Source organism: Sus scrofa, chromosome 13, assembly GCF_054392235.1.
Source record: "Sus scrofa isolate SSC_HxYL_T2T_F1_AM1 chromosome 13, Sscrofa_HxYL_maternal_Yorkshire_Landrace_v2.0, whole genome shotgun sequence".
Lineage (NCBI taxonomy): Eukaryota > Metazoa > Chordata > Mammalia > Artiodactyla > Suidae > Sus > Sus scrofa.
The window spans coordinates 81,191,483-81,212,538 of NC_139395.1; the positions used below are offsets into that span (position 1 = coordinate 81,191,483).

The 21,056-nt window shown below is 47.8% G+C and overlaps 1 protein-coding gene across 14 annotated transcripts; it reads left to right on the forward strand.

Annotated features, from left to right (window-relative positions):
- Positions 1-625: 625 nt before the first annotated feature.
- Positions 626-21,056, forward strand: TATDN2 (TatD DNase domain containing 2). Of its 14 annotated transcripts, XR_014823812.1 has the most exons (11): positions 626-695; positions 984-1,287; positions 1,419-1,826; positions 2,143-2,215; positions 7,119-7,610; positions 13,785-14,663; positions 16,689-16,816; positions 18,227-18,410; positions 18,611-18,707; positions 18,828-19,003; positions 19,167-21,056. XR_014823812.1 is itself a non-coding variant. In XM_084989451.1 (9 exons), the coding sequence occupies exons 3-8, from the start codon at positions 2,165-2,167 to the stop codon at positions 18,966-18,968; spliced, it is 1,875 nt and encodes a 624-aa protein (XP_084845577.1). In that variant the 5' UTR covers positions 626-1,287; positions 1,419-1,826; positions 2,143-2,164; the 3' UTR covers positions 18,969-19,003; positions 19,167-21,056. The 14 variants fall into 14 exon arrangements, 6 of the variants coding, with proteins under 6 accessions (XP_084845577.1, XP_084845575.1, XP_003132411.5 ...); XR_014823811.1 differs by having other exon boundaries at positions 626-1,287; XR_014823809.1 differs by lacking the exon at positions 2,143-2,215.

Consider the following 21,056-nt stretch of genomic DNA (forward strand, 5'->3'; position numbering starts at 1 on the left):
TTTAGCGTAGTTTAGGACATCAGTCCTTTGTCATGTGTTGCCAATATTTTTCCAAGTTTGTATGTTGTCTTTTAACTTTGTCTTTTTTTTTTTTTTTTTTTGCGAGGGGTAGCTTTCTCCCTCTCTCTCGGCTTCTAATTTCTAATTCCAATTCTTTCATTTTCCGGGTTTGTCACTTGGTCTCTGAGCCAGTTTCCTCCTGTGTAAATGGGCTGATGAGGTTGGTGTCGGTTCACGAGCGCATCCAGATCAGAATGCGTCCGGCTAAGCGGAGGGAAAGCGTTGAGCAGCAGAGAGCCGCAATCTGAGAACCCGGGATCGCCAACGCCCCCTACCTCCATCGCTGGCAGACCTGAGACACTGCGGCCCAGCCTTAGCTTCGCGCTCTTACAGCACACGTGAGTGGCCCTGCCGGGTCTAGCGTCCAACCAATGAATGAGCTTCGTAAGGCGTAGGGCCCCGCCTCCCAGCCTCCTGACCAGCAGGCAAGCTCCGTCTTGCTTGGAGTCCCGCCTCTTTCCATTTGAGCAATGGGCGTTCTTCGTTCAGCGCAAGACCCGCCCCCGTCGCACGCCGGAGCTGCGAGCCGTAGGGCTCGTTCCGGGAGGCGGACGCAGCGAAGGCTAGTGTGGTCCGAGCTCCGGAGAAGCAAGGCCAGCCCCGCGGGGCTAAGGCTGTCAGCGAGCAGGCGGCCGGTGCGAAACCTCAGGGCCGTGGGGGGGGGGTGCGGGGTCGACGTCTGGGCCGCTGCAGCAGGGACCAAAGGCGGGGCGGGGCGGGCCCAGGGGCGCCCTAAGCAGGCGGACTGGTACGCCGCCGGCTTCTGAAGGGCGGCTCAACCCCTTGCGGCCCGGGGCTGGTCGGCGGGGCCGCGGGGGCAGGGCGGACTGCACGCCGGGTCCCGCCCTGCTCTGCGGCCCGTGCTCGGCGTTCCGGGCCTCCGGGCCGCGCGCCCGACTAGGGACTGCGGGTCTGGCCTCCAGGTGTGGATCTAACAGCTCCCTGTGGCCTTTCGGAGAGCTCTGACACCTTTGAAAGGCTTTGTATCGCCAGCTCCATCGTAGTCCCGGAAACGCTTTGACATCTGCAAAGTAGCTCTGTGCAAACTGAAGCGCTTGGTAATCGCGGAAGCACGTTGTGGGCTTGGAAACCGAATCGAACGAAGCCTTTGGTAAATCCTGGGATCATTTGGAATTCTCTGAAGCGCTTTGGAATCGCACACATTCGAAGCGCTTTGGCATCTCTGAAGCCTTGAACTGTGATGGGCAGTGGAAAGAAGGGGGAAAGGTCAGTGAGGCCAGACCCTGGCTCTGACAAATTGGCTTGCCCTACCCCAGGGGATCCTGGGATGGCGGGAGTCTGAGGAGCGGCTGCCAGCAGGCCTGGTGGTGGACTCCAGCCCCCTCTTTACCTTGCAGGTGCCCATGGCGTCGGAGCGGCGCAAGGTCAAGTACCACTGGAGCAGCACTTCGGAGCGGAGTTCCCGCAAGCGCAGCTGCCTCCGGGAGCCCAGTGATGTGGCCCCCTCCAGCCGGCCAACTCACAGCTCTGCAGCGCGTTCTGGAGGGGCCAGCAGCCCCAAGCGCCTGAAAGCCCAGAAGGAGGAAGATGTGGCCTGCTCGCCGAGGTTGTCCTGGGGCTCATCCCGCCGCAGAAGTTCCTCCTCTTCTTCCTCCTCCCATTCCTCTGGCCCAGGTGTGGGTGGGGCCGCCTCCAAGGGAGGCCTGATTCGGAGCTCACAGGGGTTCCTTTCGTCAGGGGACTCCCCTGGCAAACCCTCTCTAGAAGAAATGGCTTCTCTAGAGGAGGAAACCTGCAGCCTTAAGGTAAGTGGCCTCAACGCCTAGCAAACGTTGAAGCTCTTTCCGCTTGGCTTGATATGTCGGGGGTGGGACTTTTTTTTGTTTGTTTGTTTTTGTTTTTGGTGAAAGGATACCAAAAAAAGATCTTGTCTCTTACGGTCTTGGGGTCTTCCCAGAGGTTGAAGCGCAGACTGCAAGACCAGGGGATGGCCTAAATACCGTGAAGAGATGGTTTGCAAACTTGGCAGCACTTTGGTACTATAAAATTCTTGTGCCTTTCTACCCTTGATCCAATTATGTTGATGTGGGCGGAGCTTCCAGGTATGTAACTATTCCTCAGGTGCCTGTAACCGTCAGTCAGCATGGAGACTCGCTGCGCTAGGAGGTGGATGGTGCGCTCCGGAGACACAGATGTATGTATTTTGGTTGTCAATTTAAGGAATTTTGCCCTTGTACTTTGAAATACAGAACCGAGAAAGAGTTTGGTTCTTCGTGTGGCTTTTAACTGATGTTATGGTTTTCAGAACCTTGGAATTTTGCATGGTGGGGCAGGGTTTGTTTTGGAGGCTAAACATTTGGTTCCCTAGCGGGAACACACAGGAGGATTTCAACATACTTGGGAGCAGAGTGAGGAGTGCCTCACGGAGGAGGTGCATTTCATTTACTCAATTTATGTTAACTTTTTTTTTTTAAGGATTAAATTTTCTCTGTGCATGTGTGTGTGTAAACTTTTTAAAAAGATTAATTTTCTTTGTGTTCGTGCATGTGCGTGTGTGTATGTGTATGCATACAGGTATGTATAACTGGACCGTAAGTTTGGAAAGGTTGTCTCCTGCAGTCTGCAGTTTCCTGGTTAGAGGAGAGGAGTCTTAGCTTATGTTGCGACCCAAGCTGTGTGAGCATCACCCGCCCCTTCAATCAGGTTTTGAATAAATGGTTATCGAGGGCCTGGTTTGTGCCAGGCAGTGTTTCTAGTTGCCTTCAAGGTTTTGGAGGTTGGGGCCTTGAGAGATGAGGGAGAAGTTCTGTACTTTGGGGAACAAAGGAAGGCTGGCTTGGGTGAAATGGGCTTCCCCTAGATAAAGTTGTTATAAAAAAAAAAAAAAAATTGAGAGTTCCCATTGCAGTGCAGTGGGATCAGTGGCATCTTTGCAGCGCCCTGACATAGGTTCTTCAGAGGGCACAGTGGTTAAAGAATCCCGTGTTACTGCAGCTGTGTGTAGCTCCCAATGGTGGCTCGGATCTGATCCCATCCCTGGCCTAGGAACTCAATATGCTGTGGGGTGGCCAAAGAAAAAAACCAAAATTGGTCCTAAGGAAAGTGGTTTGTCCTTAACCCGTTGCTCAGTGGTTTCTTCTATGGAACTGAGAAGTGAGGCTGTATTTAGCCATGTATCCTCACTCAAGACTATCTTTGCTGAAGTGTTCTGGGTGTTTTCCACATGGACCTCATAGTCAGAACACTTGTATGGGCTCATGGATGATTTTTTTTAAATGGTGAGCTGAGAATCTTGGTCTCTGACTTAATACCAAATAAGACTAAAATGTGAGTCTGGTTACATGTGAGGCTAATTTTGTCATTAATCCTCCAAACAGTTTCAGTGGATTGGGTACAGCTGTACTATGATCAGGTGCTCAAACTGAACTTCAGTAACACGATCAGGGGGCCTGTGGACTAATCTTGATTTTCTTTCAGATGCTTCATCCCGCCCCTTGGAGTTCTGAGAGTTGAGGGTGTGACCAGTCCAATCCTATCACAGGGCCACCTTTTGCTCATTTTGGCCTGAAGGGCATTGTTTTGCCAAAATCAATTTAATGGTTAACCACGGAGGACAAGTCCATCCCAGAAGTCTTGGGGTTCTGTCCATGCCTCCCTCTTAGACATAAGCACTTGAGGGGTGTGTGCCAACCATTCTCTTGGGGTGGAGCCGAGAGATGGCTTCTAAGGAGCATCACATCTGGTGGGAGGGCTGGAGAAGTCACTTGAAAGCTGTCTCATGGGGTTGGTTCATTGGAGCAAAGAGCCCGGAATGGAGGCTGGGGAGCTAGACGGGGGACAGAACAGGAGAGTGTTAGGAGCCAAGGGAATTTGAATTTTATTTGGAGCCTTTAGGGAGCTGTCTACAGAGGGCAGGCAGATTTGCATTTGGGGAAGATCTCTCATGTTGAGAGAGGGTAGATATTCCCTAGGCTTAAGCCCAGCTGGCCTTCTCAGGCACTGTTAAGAGCTCTCCCTGGAGCGCCTGTGTTAGTTTGAAAACTGGGTACAGTACAATACTCCTCTTGGTGAATTTGCAAGTGCCTCTTAGCTTCTGCTGTTTGCTCCTCTTCCCCCTCTTTTCTGCAGTCATTTGAGAACTTGTTTAATAAGTGCAAAGTCCTGTCAGTGAGCATTGCTGAAGGGCAGGCGCAAAACAGCCTGTTTTCTCCCTAGGTCCTTCCAAGGTCCTGTCACCACTTACCTACCTTCCACCCACCCATCCACATGCTCTTCTGCATTTGTTCTGTAAACTCTGAGGGGTATGCTCTTAGCTTGGTGTGCCCACCCCTCCCTCAGCACAGAGGTGTCTGTGTCAAGTCATGGTTTGTTCACAGGGGAGTGTATTTGTCTTAGTCCATTGGTGCTGCTGTAACAAAATGCCCCAGACTGGGGTAGCTTATAAACACCAGATACTTATTTCTCACAGTTGTAGAGGCTGGAGTCTGAAAATCAGGGTGGCACCTTGCGTCCGGTGGGGGCCCTCTTCTGGGTTGCGGACTTCTTTGTGTCCTCACGTGGCAGAAGGAAGCAAAGAAGCACTCTTGTGGCCTCTTCACTAGGGCCCTAATCCAATCAATAACGGCTCCACTTTCATGACGTAATCAATTCCCAAAGGACCTCCTGATAGCATCACCTTGGGGTCAGCTTTCACCTTAGGAGGAATTTTGTGGAGAACACGTTCAGACTGTAGCTGGACTCAGACTGTAGCTGGACGTTGTAGCTGGACTGGAGTTTTGGAATCCATGGAAATTGTTGTGGTCAGCCTCGTTGTTTGTGCCCTGTACCTCCAGGATCCTTGTTTTCGAGGTTTTTTTCAAATTCTAATGGTAGCTAATGATCTTGATTTACTTCATAGTGAAGGTTAAATGCGTCTATTATGAGCACCTTCACTTACCATATATTTAGTTTTTTAGTGTGTATATCTAAATTTCTAATTAAGTTTAAGGAAGGAGTAGTGGAAGGGAAAATTTGAGGTCCCCTCCTTTTCTCTTTTTTCAGTCCCTCTCACTTTTTTTTTTTTTGTCTTTTCGAGGGCCGCTTCCCGCGGCATATGGAGATTCCCAGGTTAGGGGTCGAATCGGAGCTGTAGTCACTGGCCTACGCCAGAGCCACAGCAACTCGGGATCCGAGCCGCATCTGCAACCTGCACCACAGCTCACGGCAACGCTGGATCCTTAACCCACTGAGCAAGGCCAGGGATCGAACCCGCAACCTCATGGTTCCCAGTCAGATTCGTTAACCACTGAGCCACGGTGGGAACTCCCCTCTCACCTTTTCAACAGCAATGATTCTTGTGTGAGTTTTGGTATAGTTGATTTACAGTGTTGTGTTAATTTCTGTTGTAATTCAGTTATACATACACCCACATCTTTTTTTTTTTTTTTTGCCACACTCACAGCCTATGGCAGTTCCCAGGCCAGGGATGAAATCCAAGCTGCATCCATTCTTGTTCAGATTCTTTTCCCATGTAGGTTATCACAGACTATTGAGTAGAGTTCCCTGTGTTATATAGCAGGTCCCCGTTGGTCATCCATTTCATATACAGTAGTGTGCATATGCCAGTCCCAAATCCCCACTCCATCCCTCCCCTGCAAATTTCCCCTTTGGTAACCATAAGTTTGTTTTTGAAGGCTCTGAGTCTTTTTCTGGGAATCTGAGCTTTTATGATGTGACAGACCTTGTCAGCTATGAGTCTCAATATTTGATCTGTAGACTCACATAATCCTCTTGTGAGGTAGGCGGTGTTATCTTTACACATCAGTTCACAAATACTTAGATTATCAGTGAATGTGTGTTTGAGCACCTGCTGTTTGTAGGCACTGGGAAAATGAGGCCCATAAAGGTTAAATGACTTGACCAAGGCCACACAGCTTGTACAGTGCAGAGCTTTGGTGTAATCTCAGATCAGTCCGACCTCAAAGCCAGTGTTTCGGGAGTTCCTGTTGTGGCTCAGTGGTAACGAATCCAACTAATATATATCCATGAAGTCTTGGGTTCAATTCCTGACCTCACTCAGTGGGTTAAGGATCTGGTGTTGCCATGAGCTGTGGTGTAGGTCACAGACGTGGCTCAGATCTGGTGTGGCTGTGTAGGCTGGCAGCAACAGCTCCGATTAGACCCCTAGCCTGGGAACGTCCATATGCTGTGGATGTGGCCCTGAAAAGCAAAAAAAAAAAAAAAAAAAAGCCTATGTTCCTTGTGCTGTCACCCCCTTGTGAGCACCTGCTCGTCCTGCCCCAGTGTTAGATGTGAGGGTGGGGAGGTGCAGAGGGCAGGATCCTTTCCTGGAGGTCTATGCAGAATCACACAGCCCAGACACCAGAAAGCATTGTGCGTCTTGACTCTTGAGTGAGGGTTCATGCGTGAGCCCGTTTTGTGCATCTTCGCTCGGCAGACGTCCAGTGCTTGGGGGGAAGGCTGTGCTGGGGCTGGAGGTGCAGAGAATAAGTCATTGGTTGAGAGACTGAAAAATCGTTCGTCATAGTGCAATGTGTGGAGTGGTGTAACAGGGATATTTCAGGTACCAGGGCTCAAAGGAACAAGTGACTGACCACCAGCAAAGTCCTTAACGAAAAAGTGTCCTTTGATTTTTTTCCTGGTGGACAAAAGTGTCATTTCAGGCACACTCAGTGTCCAGAAAAGATCAGGAAATGCTGGTCTGATACTTGGGACACCGCTTGTACCAGGGGCCCTCCTTTCCTCCTTCTCCAGTGTTTTCTTCATCCCCAGGACCCCTGGGTATGTGGAGAAAGGTGCGAGACAACGTGGAAGGGAGGTTGGGGGCCAACGTGGTGGAAGGCTGGGGAGGGCTGCTGGTGTTGGGCTCAGGTGTTTGGAATATATTCTGTAGGCAGATGCAGAGGCTTATAGCAGAGGTACAACACTGAGGGATTTTAGAACTCTTTGTGGCTCGTGGAGGGAAAGGATGGGAGGGAGCAGCCTGGGGCAGCCTAACGGTGCTTAGGGCTGGAACCACATCTCCACTGTCTCATATGCCAAGTGGTTCATCTATGGGAAGTCACCTTTCATAATCTGTTTTTTTTTTTTTCTTCCAGGTTGATTCCAAAGATAGTTCTCGTAACTCCGTGGACTCTGAATTTGCAGCTGAAGCTGAGAGTCAAAATGATACAATGGAGAAATCAAACAAGGTCCAGAAAAGGAAGAGGGATAGACCTCAAGACCAAGGCTCTACGATGATCTACCTGAAGGCCATCCAGGGCATCCTGGGCACGTCGATGCCAAAAAGGAAGGGAGAGGCTGCCGCTCGGTCCAAAGCCAAAGCGGCGGAGCGTCCCAGCCGCCCAGAGGGACCAGCCACGAGTATCACCGTGTCTGCTCCTCAGAAAGAGAAAGAGTCCACCCCAGAGGGCAGAGTGGAAGAGGAGAAGGCTGAGGAGAAGAGCGGCTTCTGCAACAGGAGAGTGGTGATAGACCCTCAGGAGAAGCCCGAGGAGGAGCCCCTAGGTGACCGAAGGATGGTCATTGACAAGCGCTCTCCACCCCTGAAGTTTGTGGATGACTCTGACTCCCATTTGAACAGCCAAAAGGTGAGTCAGCCTCATGCCAGGCATGGGTTGTTAGTTCTGTTAAATGCATTTGGTCTTTTTAGTTTGATCCTAAGTGTTACTCATTTAACACAGTACTTTACTTACCCATGGCTCCGGGAAGCAGCTCAAGTTTTCTTCCAGCATACCTTTCAGAGTTATTAAGAAACCTCAATTCAGTGGAATATTTTATTTTTTTGATTTATAGATTTGATAAGATACGCGTTTGCCTGTGTAACAAACGCCAACATAACAGTGGCTAAAAGAAAATAGTACAGCCTAAGGAGGATGGCTCTTCAGTGTGGGGGACCTGGTGCCTTCTGTCTCAATGCTCTGTGGCCCCTCAGCAGTCTCCGGCTTTTCATCCAAGTTAGCTACTGTGATGGGACTCGGCACCTTACACTGACATTGCAGCCAGAAGGGTCAGAAGAAGAGCAGAGCACATTCCCCCCTTTTAAGAGCTTGGCTTGGAAGTTAGCCACATGGTATCTGCTCATAGCCATTGACAAGAATCTAGAAACCTAGCCAACCCCTGCAAGAGAATCTGGGAAATTAACTTCCATCTGGGGAGCCTTGTACCCAGATAAACTTCTGTTGCTCTAGAGGAAGGAGTGATACTGAATGCTGTTGGAGGGAAATGAGAGATTTGTGTATATGTGTGATTTTTTTTTTTAATTTCTTTACATATAGTTGATTTACAGTGTTCTGTCAATTTCTGCTATACAGCAGAGTGACCCAGTCATACACATACTTAAATAAATATATATATATACTTTTTCCCATATTCTGTCATGTTCCATCACAAATGACTGGATATAGTTCCCGGTGCTTTGCAGCAGGGTCTCATTGCTTATCTACTCTAATAGGCAACTAAGTGATTTTTAACATTGCTTATAGTTTAGAGGAAAAAGCATTCCTATGTCGTACCCATCTCTGCCTTCCCTTCATACTGCTCTTTCTTCTAATATTACCTCTGTATTTTTAAGTAATTTCACTTGGTTTATTTTTTAAAAATTTAGACGTCTGTGGTCTTCCTACCGAGGAAGATGAGAATTTAGTTCTCTACCCTTGGACAGCATCCATGCCCAAAAGTGTATTCTCTGCAGGTCCCTGTGTCATAATGCAGTTTTCAGCTAAATCTATTTAAGACTTATTATCCCCATATTCATATCTGAGTTACTTAGTATACTATGATTACATTTCCTTTCTTATAAAAGTTTATTTTCCTTGGTATTCATCTTGCCTTGTTTTTTTCCATTAGTTTTCTCTGTACCTTTGATTATTTCATCTTCAAACTGCTAGTGCCATACAGTTCTTCTCAATTCTGTCAAAATAAATAAACTGTCCCCCCCCCCATTTTTTTTTGAAGTCTACCTCCTTCAATTGTTTCCTTAGGATTCTTTTTTTCCCCGTCTCTTTTCATTTCTGCTTTCCTTATGAATAATTAAGGTGAGTGTATATAATGATATATATACTTAAAAATTTTTTGACATACTTAATATCTGAGAACACCTGGCTTAAGTTTTTTTTTTTTTTTTTTTTTTGTCTTTTTGCTATTTCTTGGGCCGCTCCCGCGGCATATGGAGGTTCCCAGGCTAGGGGTCAAATCGGAGCTGTAGCCACCAGCCTACGCCAGAGCCACAGCAACGTAGGATCCGAGCCGAATCTGCAACCTACATCACAGCTCACGGCAACGCCGGATCGTTAACCCACTGAGCAAGGGCAGGGACCGAACCCGAAACCTCATGGTTCCTAGTCGGATTCGTTAACCACTGCGCCACGACGGGAACTCCTAAGTTTTTTGATTATTCTTTTTAAAAACATCCTGTTCGTCTTTTGAGATTACAATACCTTTTCTTGTTTCTCTAAGAATATGAAAAGTTTGTTTTCAAGTTTTCCTTCTGCCACTGCTTGTTCTGAGTTTTCCTTCGGAGTTTTTTCTTAAATATTTTGGTTTCTGTCTTTTGTGGTAGGGCTTTGCTCAGGTGTTTTGGCTGTCTGTTTGTATTTTAAAGATGAAGCTTAAAGAGCTGGTCAGCAGTTCTGTGTGCATGGAGGGGCTTATCAGCTAGTGGTTTCAATGTAGGGTAATAACCTGGGGGCTTCCTGTTGGGTCTGTAGGTCTGTCCTCAGGCTGAGGAATCCTCCTGTCTGCCTAGGACCACACATCTGGCTGCTGGTGCTTTAGGTGTCAGGTTGAGGCAGGCACCCAGGTTCTCACTGTCCAACATGTGATGGTCTCTCACCTGTGTCTGTTGGCCCTGATTATTGCACAGGCTTCTGGTTTTAACTTTTCCAAGCAGGAGCCATAGTCTTTTACTGGGTGGGGGAGGAGCAGAGCCATCTGTTCAGGGTGAGGGCAGGGATCTGGGGCTCTAACTTCACAGATTCTCCAGTTTTCATCTGCACTGTCACCTTCATTTTGAGATGTCTGGTCCTTCCAATTCCTGTAGTGTGATTCAGCATGTTTCTAGGTTTTTCTCACTGCAGGCTTAGGTTTTGGCCATCTGTGATCTGTTTATCCAGTAACCATTCATCTCTCTGCTTTCTAGCATCTAATTTTTATTTAATTTGCTTGCTGTTAATACGCTTTCTCTCTGTAGGTGTATGCCTTTTTAGTTATATTTCCTGTAACTTTCAGAGTTTTTTTTGGCAGGAAGGACAAAAACCCACATAGGCTGTATGTAATTGGAAATCCCAAGAACAGTAGGTTGTCTGTGTTTCCTGTCTAATGTAAATCATTGTTTGGCTGCTTAGAATTCCATTGCATACATGAATTTTCCAAAACTTACATGCCCCAGCTTGAGTTGGTCAGACTGGATGTGTAGATTAGGTAAGCACATGAGTGTTGGGATCAGACCGTTTGGGTTCAGATCTTGGCTCTTGCCACCTGAGCTGCAATAGTGAGACAGTCACTTAACCTCTTTGAACCTTGTTTCTTCCTCTGTATAAAAAAGCATGGTTCTTTAAATATTCTCAGACTAATACAAGGATCAGTGAACTTTGTAAAGGGCTACGTAGTATATATTTTCAGCTTTGGGAGTATATATGGCCTCTGTTGGAACTATTCAACTCTGCTGCAATAGCGTGAAAGCAGCCATAGACACTGTTTAAGCAAACAGGTCTGTATTCCAATGAAACTTTATTTAAACCAGTAGGCAATGCATTGGCTTGAGGGCCACTATTTGTTTTACCCTGATCAATACATGAAAATACTTTGCTCTGTGCCTAGTTTATAGTAGGCTCTCAATAAATGTAGCTTTAAATTTTACCATATGGGCTCGAACTTTAGGCAATCTTGAATTCTTTTTATTCTTTCTCATTTTCCCACAAAGGAAATACAAAAACCTTTTCTTGACCAACTTGACTATCATAAGTTTGTTTATCGGATGTATTTCTAGGTACATATGCCTTTCTTTCAAGTCAATTTTCCCCCACTCTGCCATCCCCTCCTCCAATAATTTCATTAAACTTTTTCACGTGTGTTTCTAATGTGGTCTTTGTTGTCACCGGAGTTACTGTTTGTTTTGGTTCGTTTGTTTTTCAGCCCCGCCTGGGGCATGTGGAAGTTCCCAGGCCAGGGATGGAACCCTCGCTGTAGTAGCTGCAGCCTGCGCCACAGCAGTGGATCCTTAATCGGGGCCGCACCACATCAGAACTTCTGGGAATTGGTATTTTTTTTATAAGCAAATACTGGGATGAGAGAGAAGTTTGTGATGCAGCCAGAGGACATCTCTACCTTCCCATCTGAATTGGAATTTTAACTTTTATTATTTTTATTTAAACTTTTTATTATGGAATATTTAAAACATCTATGAAAATTATCCACATACCCATCACTCATCTGCAGCCAGTATTAACTCACTCCTAGTTTTGTCTGTTTTAGCTCTGTATCCCTCTGTATCCCTCTCCATGAATTATTTGGAAGCAAATCCCAGCTACTGTATTATTTCCTTCATAAATATTTCAGTGTCTACCTCTCAAATTAGATACAGGATCTTTAGGAAAAAAAATAACTACACTCGTGTTCTCTCCCTTCCCTATCCTCCTCACACACATACACACATAATCTTTATTAGCATCAAATTTCTAGTAAGTGATTACTTTTCCCTGTTTCGTGGTTGTTTTAGTTTGAAACAGGATTGAAGAGTCATGTAGGTCTCTTTGCTTCTGTAGAGTCCTCTTCCCCTCCCAACCCCATGTTGTTATTTGTTGTAAAAAAAAAAAAAAGTGTCACTTGACTTGTAGAATTTCCTACAGCTGCGATTTCACTGATGAGCTGTAGCCTGTTTAAAAATCTGTATTATTCGGAGTTTCCATTGTGGCTTAGTGGGTTAAGAACCCAACATAGTGTCCATGACGATGCGGGCTTGACCCTTGGCCTTGTTCAGTGGATTAAGGATCTGGCATTGCTGTAAGCTGCAGCGTAGATCACAGATACGGCTTGAATCTGGTGTTGCCATGGCTGTGGTATAGGCCTCAGCTGCAGCTCCAGTTGACCCCTAACCTGGGAACTTCCGTATCTGCAGGTACAGCAGTAAAAAGAAGAAAAAATAAATACTGTATTATTCTGTCTCTGGAAATTTTATCACTAATTGCAAATAGCTGTTTCCATTGCATTCACGCAGTTTGTGTTCATTTTTTTGGAGGTATATTTTTGGGAGTGCCACAGTTTAATCATGTCTAATTATTTTTTTAGGAAATGTATTTCCATTGTTTAAAAATAAAAATGTGGAGTTCTTTTGTGGTGCAGTGGAAATGATTCTGACTAGGAACTATGAGGTTGCAGGTTCAATCCCTGGCCTTGCTTAGTGGGTTAAGGATCCCGTGTTGCTGTGAGCTGTGGTGTAGATCGCACACGTGGCTCGGATCTGGCATTGCTGTGGCTGTGGTGTAGGCTGGCAGCTGCAGCTCTGATTCAGCCCCTAGCCTGGGAGCTTCCATATGCCACGGGTGTGGCCCAAAAAAGCAAAAAAAAAAAAAAAAAAAAAATTACCTGGAGAATAAGTATATCTTACTTGGCCTCACTCTGAACCTTTTGAATCACAGTGTCTCTTTGTCGTAGGCCTTAAAAAGCCCCCCATTGGTTCCATTGTACAAGTTCAGGATCATTGTACCATGTAGTCTACAAATAAATTCAAATATAGTATTTATGAGCGGTTACTCTATTGCCAAACAGTGTTCTAGGTGTTCAGGAGACATCAGTGAAGAAAATAAAAATTCTTGACTTTGTGGACCAGGTGTTCTAGCAAGGCTAAATTGATTTAATGCAATATGGTTGTTCAGTTACAATTGCTATCAAGTGGTGTAAAATAACCATTTTATTTTGCTCTCAGTTCTGTGAGTCAGGACTTTCAGAAAAGTCTAGATTGGGCAGGTCTTGCTTGCGGGGGGGCGGGGGGGGCGGTGGTGAGGGGGGGTCTCTCCTGTGGATCCATTCAGATAGTGGGAAGGCTGCGGTCTGAAAGCCTGGCAAGGCTGGCCGTCCACGATGCTCACTCAAAAGTGAACACATTAGGCAATTGATGCTGGCGTGTAGCATCATGGGTGCTCTGACATCATGTGGTGGTCGACCTCCCCGTAGGAGCAAGCGGAGAGAACCAGGGGAACTGCAAGGCCTCTCTGACCTGGCCCTGGAAGCTGCAGTGTTCCTTCTGGTTCTGTCGTTTACAAGTGGGCTCAGGTTCAAGGGGAGGGGTCACAAACTCCAACTTTAAATGGAGTGTTAAGTAATGTCAGAGAACTTGGGGACACATCTTAAAACCATTACAGCTGTTTGGTTGTGCATTGAACTTGTGAGACCTGTTGTTAGAGATGAGATGCTAGGCACTACTTTCCTCTCAGAGCCCCAACGCACAGTGTGTTTGAGAGAGCAGTTTTTCCCAAGACGGGCCATTCGGAAAGGGAAAGCATGCTTGGCATTCCTTTTAGGGATGGCGTCCTGAGACCATGGTCACAGTTTATTCCCTGAAGCCCAAAGGACTTTCCTAGCTGTAATCTGCCTCACTTTCTGTGAATACCCAGGAAATGAGGTGACACAGTTTCTCCAAAGTGCTCATGGCAAAGCCATTACCACAGCCAGAAAAACAGCCAGGGGCTTCTGTTGTGTAGATGGCAGAGTAGGGGTGGCTGTCCTCCCACAGGAAGAAGGCTGACCTTCTCTTTTCTTGTCTGCAGCCTAAAGAAAGAGAGGTGGTAATAGAGCGTTCCTCTTCCGGAAGTGACTGGTCTGATGTGGATGAGATTTCCACGGTCAGATTCTCTCAGGAGGAGCCCGTGTCTCTGCACCTCTCCGCAGCTCCAGAGCCTTCTGCCTTCCCCACCGACTACGTCATGTACCCAGCTCACTTGTACAGTAGTCCCTGGTGTGACTACGCCAGCTACTGGACCAGCAGTCCCAAGACCCCCAGCTACCCCTCTGTGGGCGGTGGCGGTGGCAGTGGTGGCAGCAGTGACACGGCGCAGGCGGGGAGGAGGGGCGGGGGCTCTTCCCCCCGCTCTACGGTGAGCCCCCCGAACACCTCCAGGGGGCCAGAGGCCGCCGAGGAAGGCAGATCCCGGAAATCTCGCTCACTGCGTTTCTCCAGAAGCTCGGAAGACGTGAAGGAGAAAAGAACATTCCAGGAGGATGCTCCCCCACGTCCGTGTGGAGGACATGCATCTAGCTCCCTGCCCAGGAGCCGTCGGGAGCCCAGGCTAGAGGGTTTCATTGACACCCATTGTCACTTGGACATGCTTTATTCCAAGTTGGCCTTCAAAGGGACCTTCACAAAGTTTCGGAAGATTTATAGCAGCTCCTTCCCTAAGGAGTTTCAGGGCTGCATCTCTGACTTCTGTGATCCTCGGACACTGACAGATTGCCTCTGGGAGGATCTGTTGAAAGAGGATCTGGTGTGGGGAGCCTTCGGCTGTCACCCCCACTTCGCACGTTACTACAACGAGAGTCAAGAAAGAAAGCTTCTGCAAGCCTTAAGGCACCCCAAGGCTGTGGCATTTGGGGAGATGGGCTTGGATTACTCTCACAAGTGCACCACGTCCGTCCCAGAGCAGCACAAGGTAATGTCTTCCTTAGTTTGCCTGGAGTTGCAGTTCTTTTAGTTGTTTATCTACTTTTTGAACCAAAGAATTTGGAATCTGAAAGTTTGATCGCTCTTATCTGCACCATCTAGATGTCCTTGGTCAGAGGCCTCACACTTTGCTTACTTTTCAGCTCAGCTATATAATCTTTTTACATAGCTGTAATAGTTGAATTTCTCAAGGGATCATTTTTTAGAAGCAAGAATTAAATGTTGGAATTAGAGTCTCCTGCTTCTGGAGGGATTCAGGGAGGGCAGGTATGCTAAGGAGGGTTCCAGCCAGCTGTAGATGCTAGGACCAGCCTATCTTCAAAGTCTCTGGCAAGCATTCGGTACTGTTTGTTCCTAGGGTCACTTTCCTTTAGTTGCAAACACAGGTTAAATGTGAGTTATATCAGAATTGGTATCGGTCCAGTGCCACTATTTTGCAAAGAGGTAGTGCAGATGCAGGACTTGAAAATGTCCTTCTTGGATTCCATTGTGGCTCAGCAGAAACAAATCCGGCTAGGAACCATGAGGTTGTGGGTTGGATCCCTGGCCTCGCTTAGTGGGTTAGGGATCCAGCGTTGCCATGAGCTGTGATATAGGTTGCAGGTGTGGCAGATCCAGCGTTGCTGTTGGTGTGGCATCTGCTGGCAGCTACAGCTCTGATTCGACCCCTAGCCTAGGAACCTCCATATGCTGCGGGTGTGGCCCTAAAAAGCAAAAAAAAAAAAAAAGAAAAAGAAAATGTCATTCTCAAGTGAATATCACCTGACTCAGATTATCAAAAGCATCTTCTTACTTGATATTAAAGATTCAAATATGAATTATATTCCAACATTGAAGAAACTATTCTTAGAAACTTTAAGATCAGGTAATTTGCTTATAATTAATTCATGTTTTTGTTCTTTTTTTCTAAACCTGAACTTGTTAGAGGAAAGAGTAAGTTCTAACTCTACTTTTTTCATTAAAATTATTAGCAACGTGTATTTTAACTGCTGAAGATGTTTTTAAGTGGCTAGAGTTTTTAAAAAATGTAGTATATCTATAGTTATTCACCTAGAAGGCAATCTGATTTTGGTTAAAAAACAAAGCAAGTTGTGGGAGTTCCCATTGTGGCTCAGTGGTAACAAACCTAACTAGTATCCATGAGGACGCAGGTTCAATCCCTGGGCTCACTTAGTGGGTTAAGGATCCAGCTTTTTGCCATTAGCTGTGGTGCAGGTTGTAGATGAGGCTTAAATCTGATGTGGCTGTGGCGTAGGCCGGCAGCTACAGCTGCTATTCACCCCCTAGCCTGGGAACCTCCATATGCTGCAGGTGGGGCCCTAAGAAGACAAAAAAAAAAAATACAAAGCAAGTTGCAGAAAATACATTAGTATTTATTCCTTCCATAAATATCTGTGGCACCTTAAATATGTATGTATAATATATATATACACACACATTCATACATATATGTGTGTAATATATGTGTGTGTGTATACATATGGACCTTTATACACACATATATATACATATTATATACACATATGTATATATGTGTATATAGCAGCTTTTTGCATGGGAAGATGTATATAGGCCTTCCCATGGGAAGTACGAGTAGAGGTTGGGGCTGTGAAGGCTGGCCGTGGAGCTTGCATCAATGCTCCTGAGTCCTGCCTGCCCATGTAACCTCACATAAGCACACCTAGTGCTTACTCTATGGGCAGTCTGGGTTTAGATTTGAGTCTTGGTGCTGCAGCTTACCAGCTGCAAGTTACCTGACCTCATTTGGAGCCTCGGTTTCTTTGATCATGTGATGGGCTAATGGTAGTTCCTATCTTAGAGTGCTTGTGAGGATTACAGGTTAGAATACACCTGAATAATAACACTACCTAGTAAGCGCTCAGTGTTATATATTATTATATAGTTTAAAAATAAAGAATTGAGGGCAGAAGGGGTTGCCCAGTGGACTGGCCATTCTGGGAAACTGACATGGGAAGTGGTCTAACCCACAGGCATTGTCGCTGTCTTCTGCCAGGTATTTGAGCGGCAGCTGCAGCTGGCTGTGGCTCTAAGGAAGCCCTTGGTGATCCACTGCCGAGATGCTGATGAAGATCTGCTGAAAATCATGAGAAAATTTGTGCCTCCAGACTACAAGATTCACAGGTGAGAGGACTAGAACTTCAGTGGGCAAAGGAAGAACCCAGGGAGGAGAGCACTGATCCTGTTACAGCTTTGCATAGAGTCTTGTCTGAAGATTAACTCTCAGGTTGACTCACGAAATTTTGGGGAGTTCCTGTCGTGACGCAGTGGCAACGAATCCGACTAGAAACCATGAGGCTGCGAGTTTGATCCATGACCTTGCTCAGTGGGTTAAGGGTCTGCTGTTGCTGTGAGCTGTGGTGTAGGTTGCAGATGCGGCTCGGATCCCTTGTTGCTGTGGCTCTGGCGTAGGTCACAGACGAGGCTTGGATTGGGCATGGCTGTGGCTGTGGTGTAGGCTGACAGCTGTAGCTCCGATTCGACCCCTAGCCTGGGAACCTCCATATGCCGAGAGTGTGGCCCTAAAAAGCAAAAAAAAAAAAAAAAAAGAAAAGAAAAAGGCAATTTCAGGTATTTGACCAGTTTTTACTTAGCAAATGGCAGCTTGACATGGTTTGAGCTAAGACCCTAGATCGCTGTGACCCCCATCCCTGCCAGCAGGTTATATTGGAGGCTCAGCCCTCAGAAAGGAGAGCTGCTGATCTTGGGAGAGGCTGCTGTGGGGCCAGTGACTGAGCACACAGAGACCTTTGCAGGGCACCTGAAAAGAAATTTTCATTCCTTGGAGTTCCCATCGTGGTCAGCGGTAACTAACCCAGCTAGTATCCATGAGGATATGGGTTCGATCCCTGGCCTCACTCAGTGGGTTAAGGATCTGGTGTTGCTGTGGCTGTGCTGTAGGCTGGTGGCTACAGCTCTGATTTGACCCCTGTCCTGGGAACCTCCATATAGCGCAGGTGTAGCCCTAAAAAAGACAACAACAATGACAAAAGAAGGAAATTTACCCACAGGCCTACTCCCCAGTATTTTTGTTTTTTGTTTCCTTCCGGTTTATTTGATCATGTGGACATAATTTTTACCTATTGTGGTTGTGTTTCAGAGGGGCAACAGTTTGTGGTTTTTTTTTTTTTTTTTTTGCTTTATAGGGCCGCACTCGTGGCATATGGAGATTCCCAGGCTAGGGGTCCAATTGGAGCTGTAGTTGCCAGCCTACACCAGAGCCACAGCAATGCAGGATCCGAGCTGTGTCTGTGACCTACACCACAGCTCATGGCAACGCCGGATCCTTAATCCACTGAGCAAGGCCAGGGATCGAACCCATAACCTCATGGTTCCTAGTTGGATTTGCTAACCACTGAGCCATGATGGGAACTCTGGGGCAAGAGTTTTTGATTCTGCTTCTGCCTATGTTTAATGTGAGTCCTTCCCTTGGATGTAATGTTTGCATTTCTGAGAATTTATCCACAGAAAATTATATCAAAGAGGTAGAGGGGTTTATGAGCGAGCCCTGATCTGGAATTCTCCTTCTTGCAGGCATTGCTTCACTGGCAGCTACCCGGTCATTGAGCCCCTGTTGAAGTATTTTCCCAACATGTCCGTGGGCTTCACAGCAGTCCTGACCTACTCCTCTGCCTGGGAGGCCCGGGAAGCTCTGAAGCAGATCCCGCTGGAGAGGATCATCGTGGAAACGGATGCTCCTTACTTCCTGCCTCGACAGGTGAGGGTGACTTCGAGCTGAGTTGAGGCATGAGGAGAGGAGGGTGGGAGGGGGGCGGTCACCCATGCAAGATTGGCAGGATTGGAGCCACAGCAACTTTTCAGGTCCCACCCTTGGCTGTGTAGATGTCTCCTCTCTGTTGCTTTGCAGAACCAAAGTCTAGGGGGCTGAGAAGCTGAAGGGTAACCACTCTCTTCCAGGCAGTGCAAAGCCCCACCCTGTAGAGGGTGGTCCAAGGAAGCGTGGGACCCTGCTCACCCAGAGCCCCCATGACTGGGACTCTCCCTGCACCTGCAGGTAAAGGGGTCTCGACACAGCTCCAGCGAGGCCCTGCTGGGGAAGGGCCGGGGAGGGCGTCGTGCGTGATGGCTGTGCACGGAAGGCACAGCGATGTTCTGAATGCTTGGTGTCTTCCAGGTTCCCAAGAGCCTTTGCCAGTATGCCCACCCGGGCCTGGCCTTGCACACAGTTCGAGAGATTGCCAGGGTCAAAGACCTGCCGCTCGCCAGCACCTTGGTCACCCTGCGTGAGAACACCTGTCGCCTCTACAGTCTTTGAACAGAGAGCGTGCCATCAGGAGTCTCCCAGAAAAGGTGATAAAAATCATAATATGTTGTTTTAAAAAATCAGGGCACAGGTGACTTTTGCTATGTTTTCTTAATGTGGAGCATGTAGACGTAGGGTGAGCATTACACCTGGTCTGTCCCGAGTGAACTCATGTTTAACCTTTGTCTTTTTCTCTTCCTTTCCATCCAGGACAACCAGTGGCCTGATAGGACAAAGGCCATGGGAACTCTGCTGGTGCCACTTGAGGATGTTGGGGAGCCCATTGGGATGGAGGAGGCCTGGACAGAGTGTTGCCTGAGACAGCGTTGGAGGCTTCTGCTCTCAGCGGTGGGCGGTGGGTGGGTGGTGTGGGCGAGGGGTTGGGGGCCAGTATCCTGGCCCTGGGGCTTGGGGCGGCCAGTGAAGAAGAGAGAGGCTGATGTAAGGGCACAACGAGCTTGCCAACCCAGTCCTCTGCAGCTTGTGGTCTTAAGCAGTCTGTGAATAAAGTCACACTCCTCTTCAGCTAAAGCGCATGTGAGCGTGTAACTTGGTTCCTGGTTCTGCACTCTGAAAACGACCTCCCAAGTGGGAAAGCTCTGGGGACGTTTGCAGGAGACCTACCTGTCTCAGAGGCTTTTGCTCCCGCAGCTGGCAAGAGCCGCTGGCCCTTCCCCGCATCCCTCCTCCATCTGGCTCTCACTGCTGCCGTGTCGGCTCTGCGTCTGCAGAGGCAGAAGGACCTCGGCTGCCGGTCTCACTGGTTCTACTGACGTCGATGTGGAGGGGGCCAAGGGGCGCTCGTTGTCCAGGGCAAGGCCTGGCCAGGGGAGATTGGACAGACTGGGGGACTTGAGGAAGTCCTTCTTGAGGAAGAAGACCCCAGGGAAGGTGTTCCCAGTTACAGATGCCCCCAGGGCTGCAGTTCAGTTGCGTTAAACTGATGAGGGTCAAGTTTGTAGCAGAAGCCATCTGCTATCGGGGTCCCAGCTGCCCTTTGCTCCACTGTGCCCCCTTCTCCTGGAACCCTGGACCAAAAATACTCTGGTTTCATCTCATGTAACAGCCCCTTGTGTGCCCCACCCAGGTGGGGAGGTAAACTGCCTCCAAACCCCTGCCGGTGCCGCCTCGCCCTGTCGCTCTGTGCAGAACAAGCGTCTCCCATCCCTCTCTGAGGTTCTCCCTTGCCTTTGCCTCCACGATGCCCTGTCTCCCTGGTGGCAGTGAGAGCCCCTCCTTGGACTTTGGAGCAGCCAGTTCATCTCAAGTTCTGAGCTGTGCTCTGCTCCTTGCTGGTGCCTTGTGAAGGTCTATTCATTACAGGCCCTGGAAGGTTACAATGGTCAAGGCTTAAGTGTGAGGACCCTCTGCACTTTGGACAAAAGGATCCTTTATTCCAATCTTCCTCAGGGAGACAGGCCACCCTTAGTCCCTTGTCTGTTTTTTGGAGGCCAGTGGCTTAAATCATAAAATCCATCACTTAGGCTGGATTCCTTTAGGTGAATTTGGAAGATATTTTTGAGCCTTGGAAGCTGCAAGGAAATGGACTTGGCAGTTCCTGTCTGGTATTTCCCTCTTGCCCTGGTACCCGAGTTGCTGGCCTGAGAAGTGGGATTGCTCTCGACCATTCGTGGATCAGCTGTGCAGCATCTGTGCCTCAGATTTGGGGAGTCCAGGGCCTTGTTCTCCTGCCTGGAAGATTTGGAGGACTAGGTATTTCAGAGTGCTTTACTGTCACCCAGATGAACTGCAGGCTCTCCATCTCCTGCACAGCAAGGCCTGTATGTCACAACTGCCTACACAAGAAACCAACCTGGTCCAAGGATTAAGAGCGGTTAACTCAGTGGACGTCTCTGAGCCATTGCAGTCTCCCTGCCAAGGTAAAGCACAAGGTGCTACATACTTTTATCTCTAGGATTTAGGATTATCATTTCTGTTACACAGTGAAACATGACCTGTGTGGGCGTGAAAGCTGGTTGGCATTGTTTTTAATTTAGTTTCTGAATGGCTGACTTGATTGTGCTGTGTTGGCAGAATGCCTCTGTACCTCTGCCCCCTCGCCCCCTTTGGCGAAAATAAAGTGACGGATCTTCAGCCAGC

What these genes read in the sequence shown, in the direction of transcription:
- TATDN2 (XM_003132363.7), top strand. Translation starts at nt 1,425, where the DNA reads ATGGCGTCGGAGCGGCGCAAGGTCAAGTACCACTGGAGCAGCACTTCG. An exon ending in CCGTCCCAGAGCAGCACAAG is followed by an intron (nt 14,664 to 16,688) that starts GTAATGTCTTCC and finishes GTCTTCTGCCAG; the next exon opens with GTATTTGAGCGGCAGCTGCA. An exon ending in CTTACTTCCTGCCTCGACAG is followed by an intron (nt 18,411 to 18,827) that starts GTGAGGGTGACT and finishes GGTGTCTTCCAG; the next exon opens with GTTCCCAAGAGCCTTTGCCA.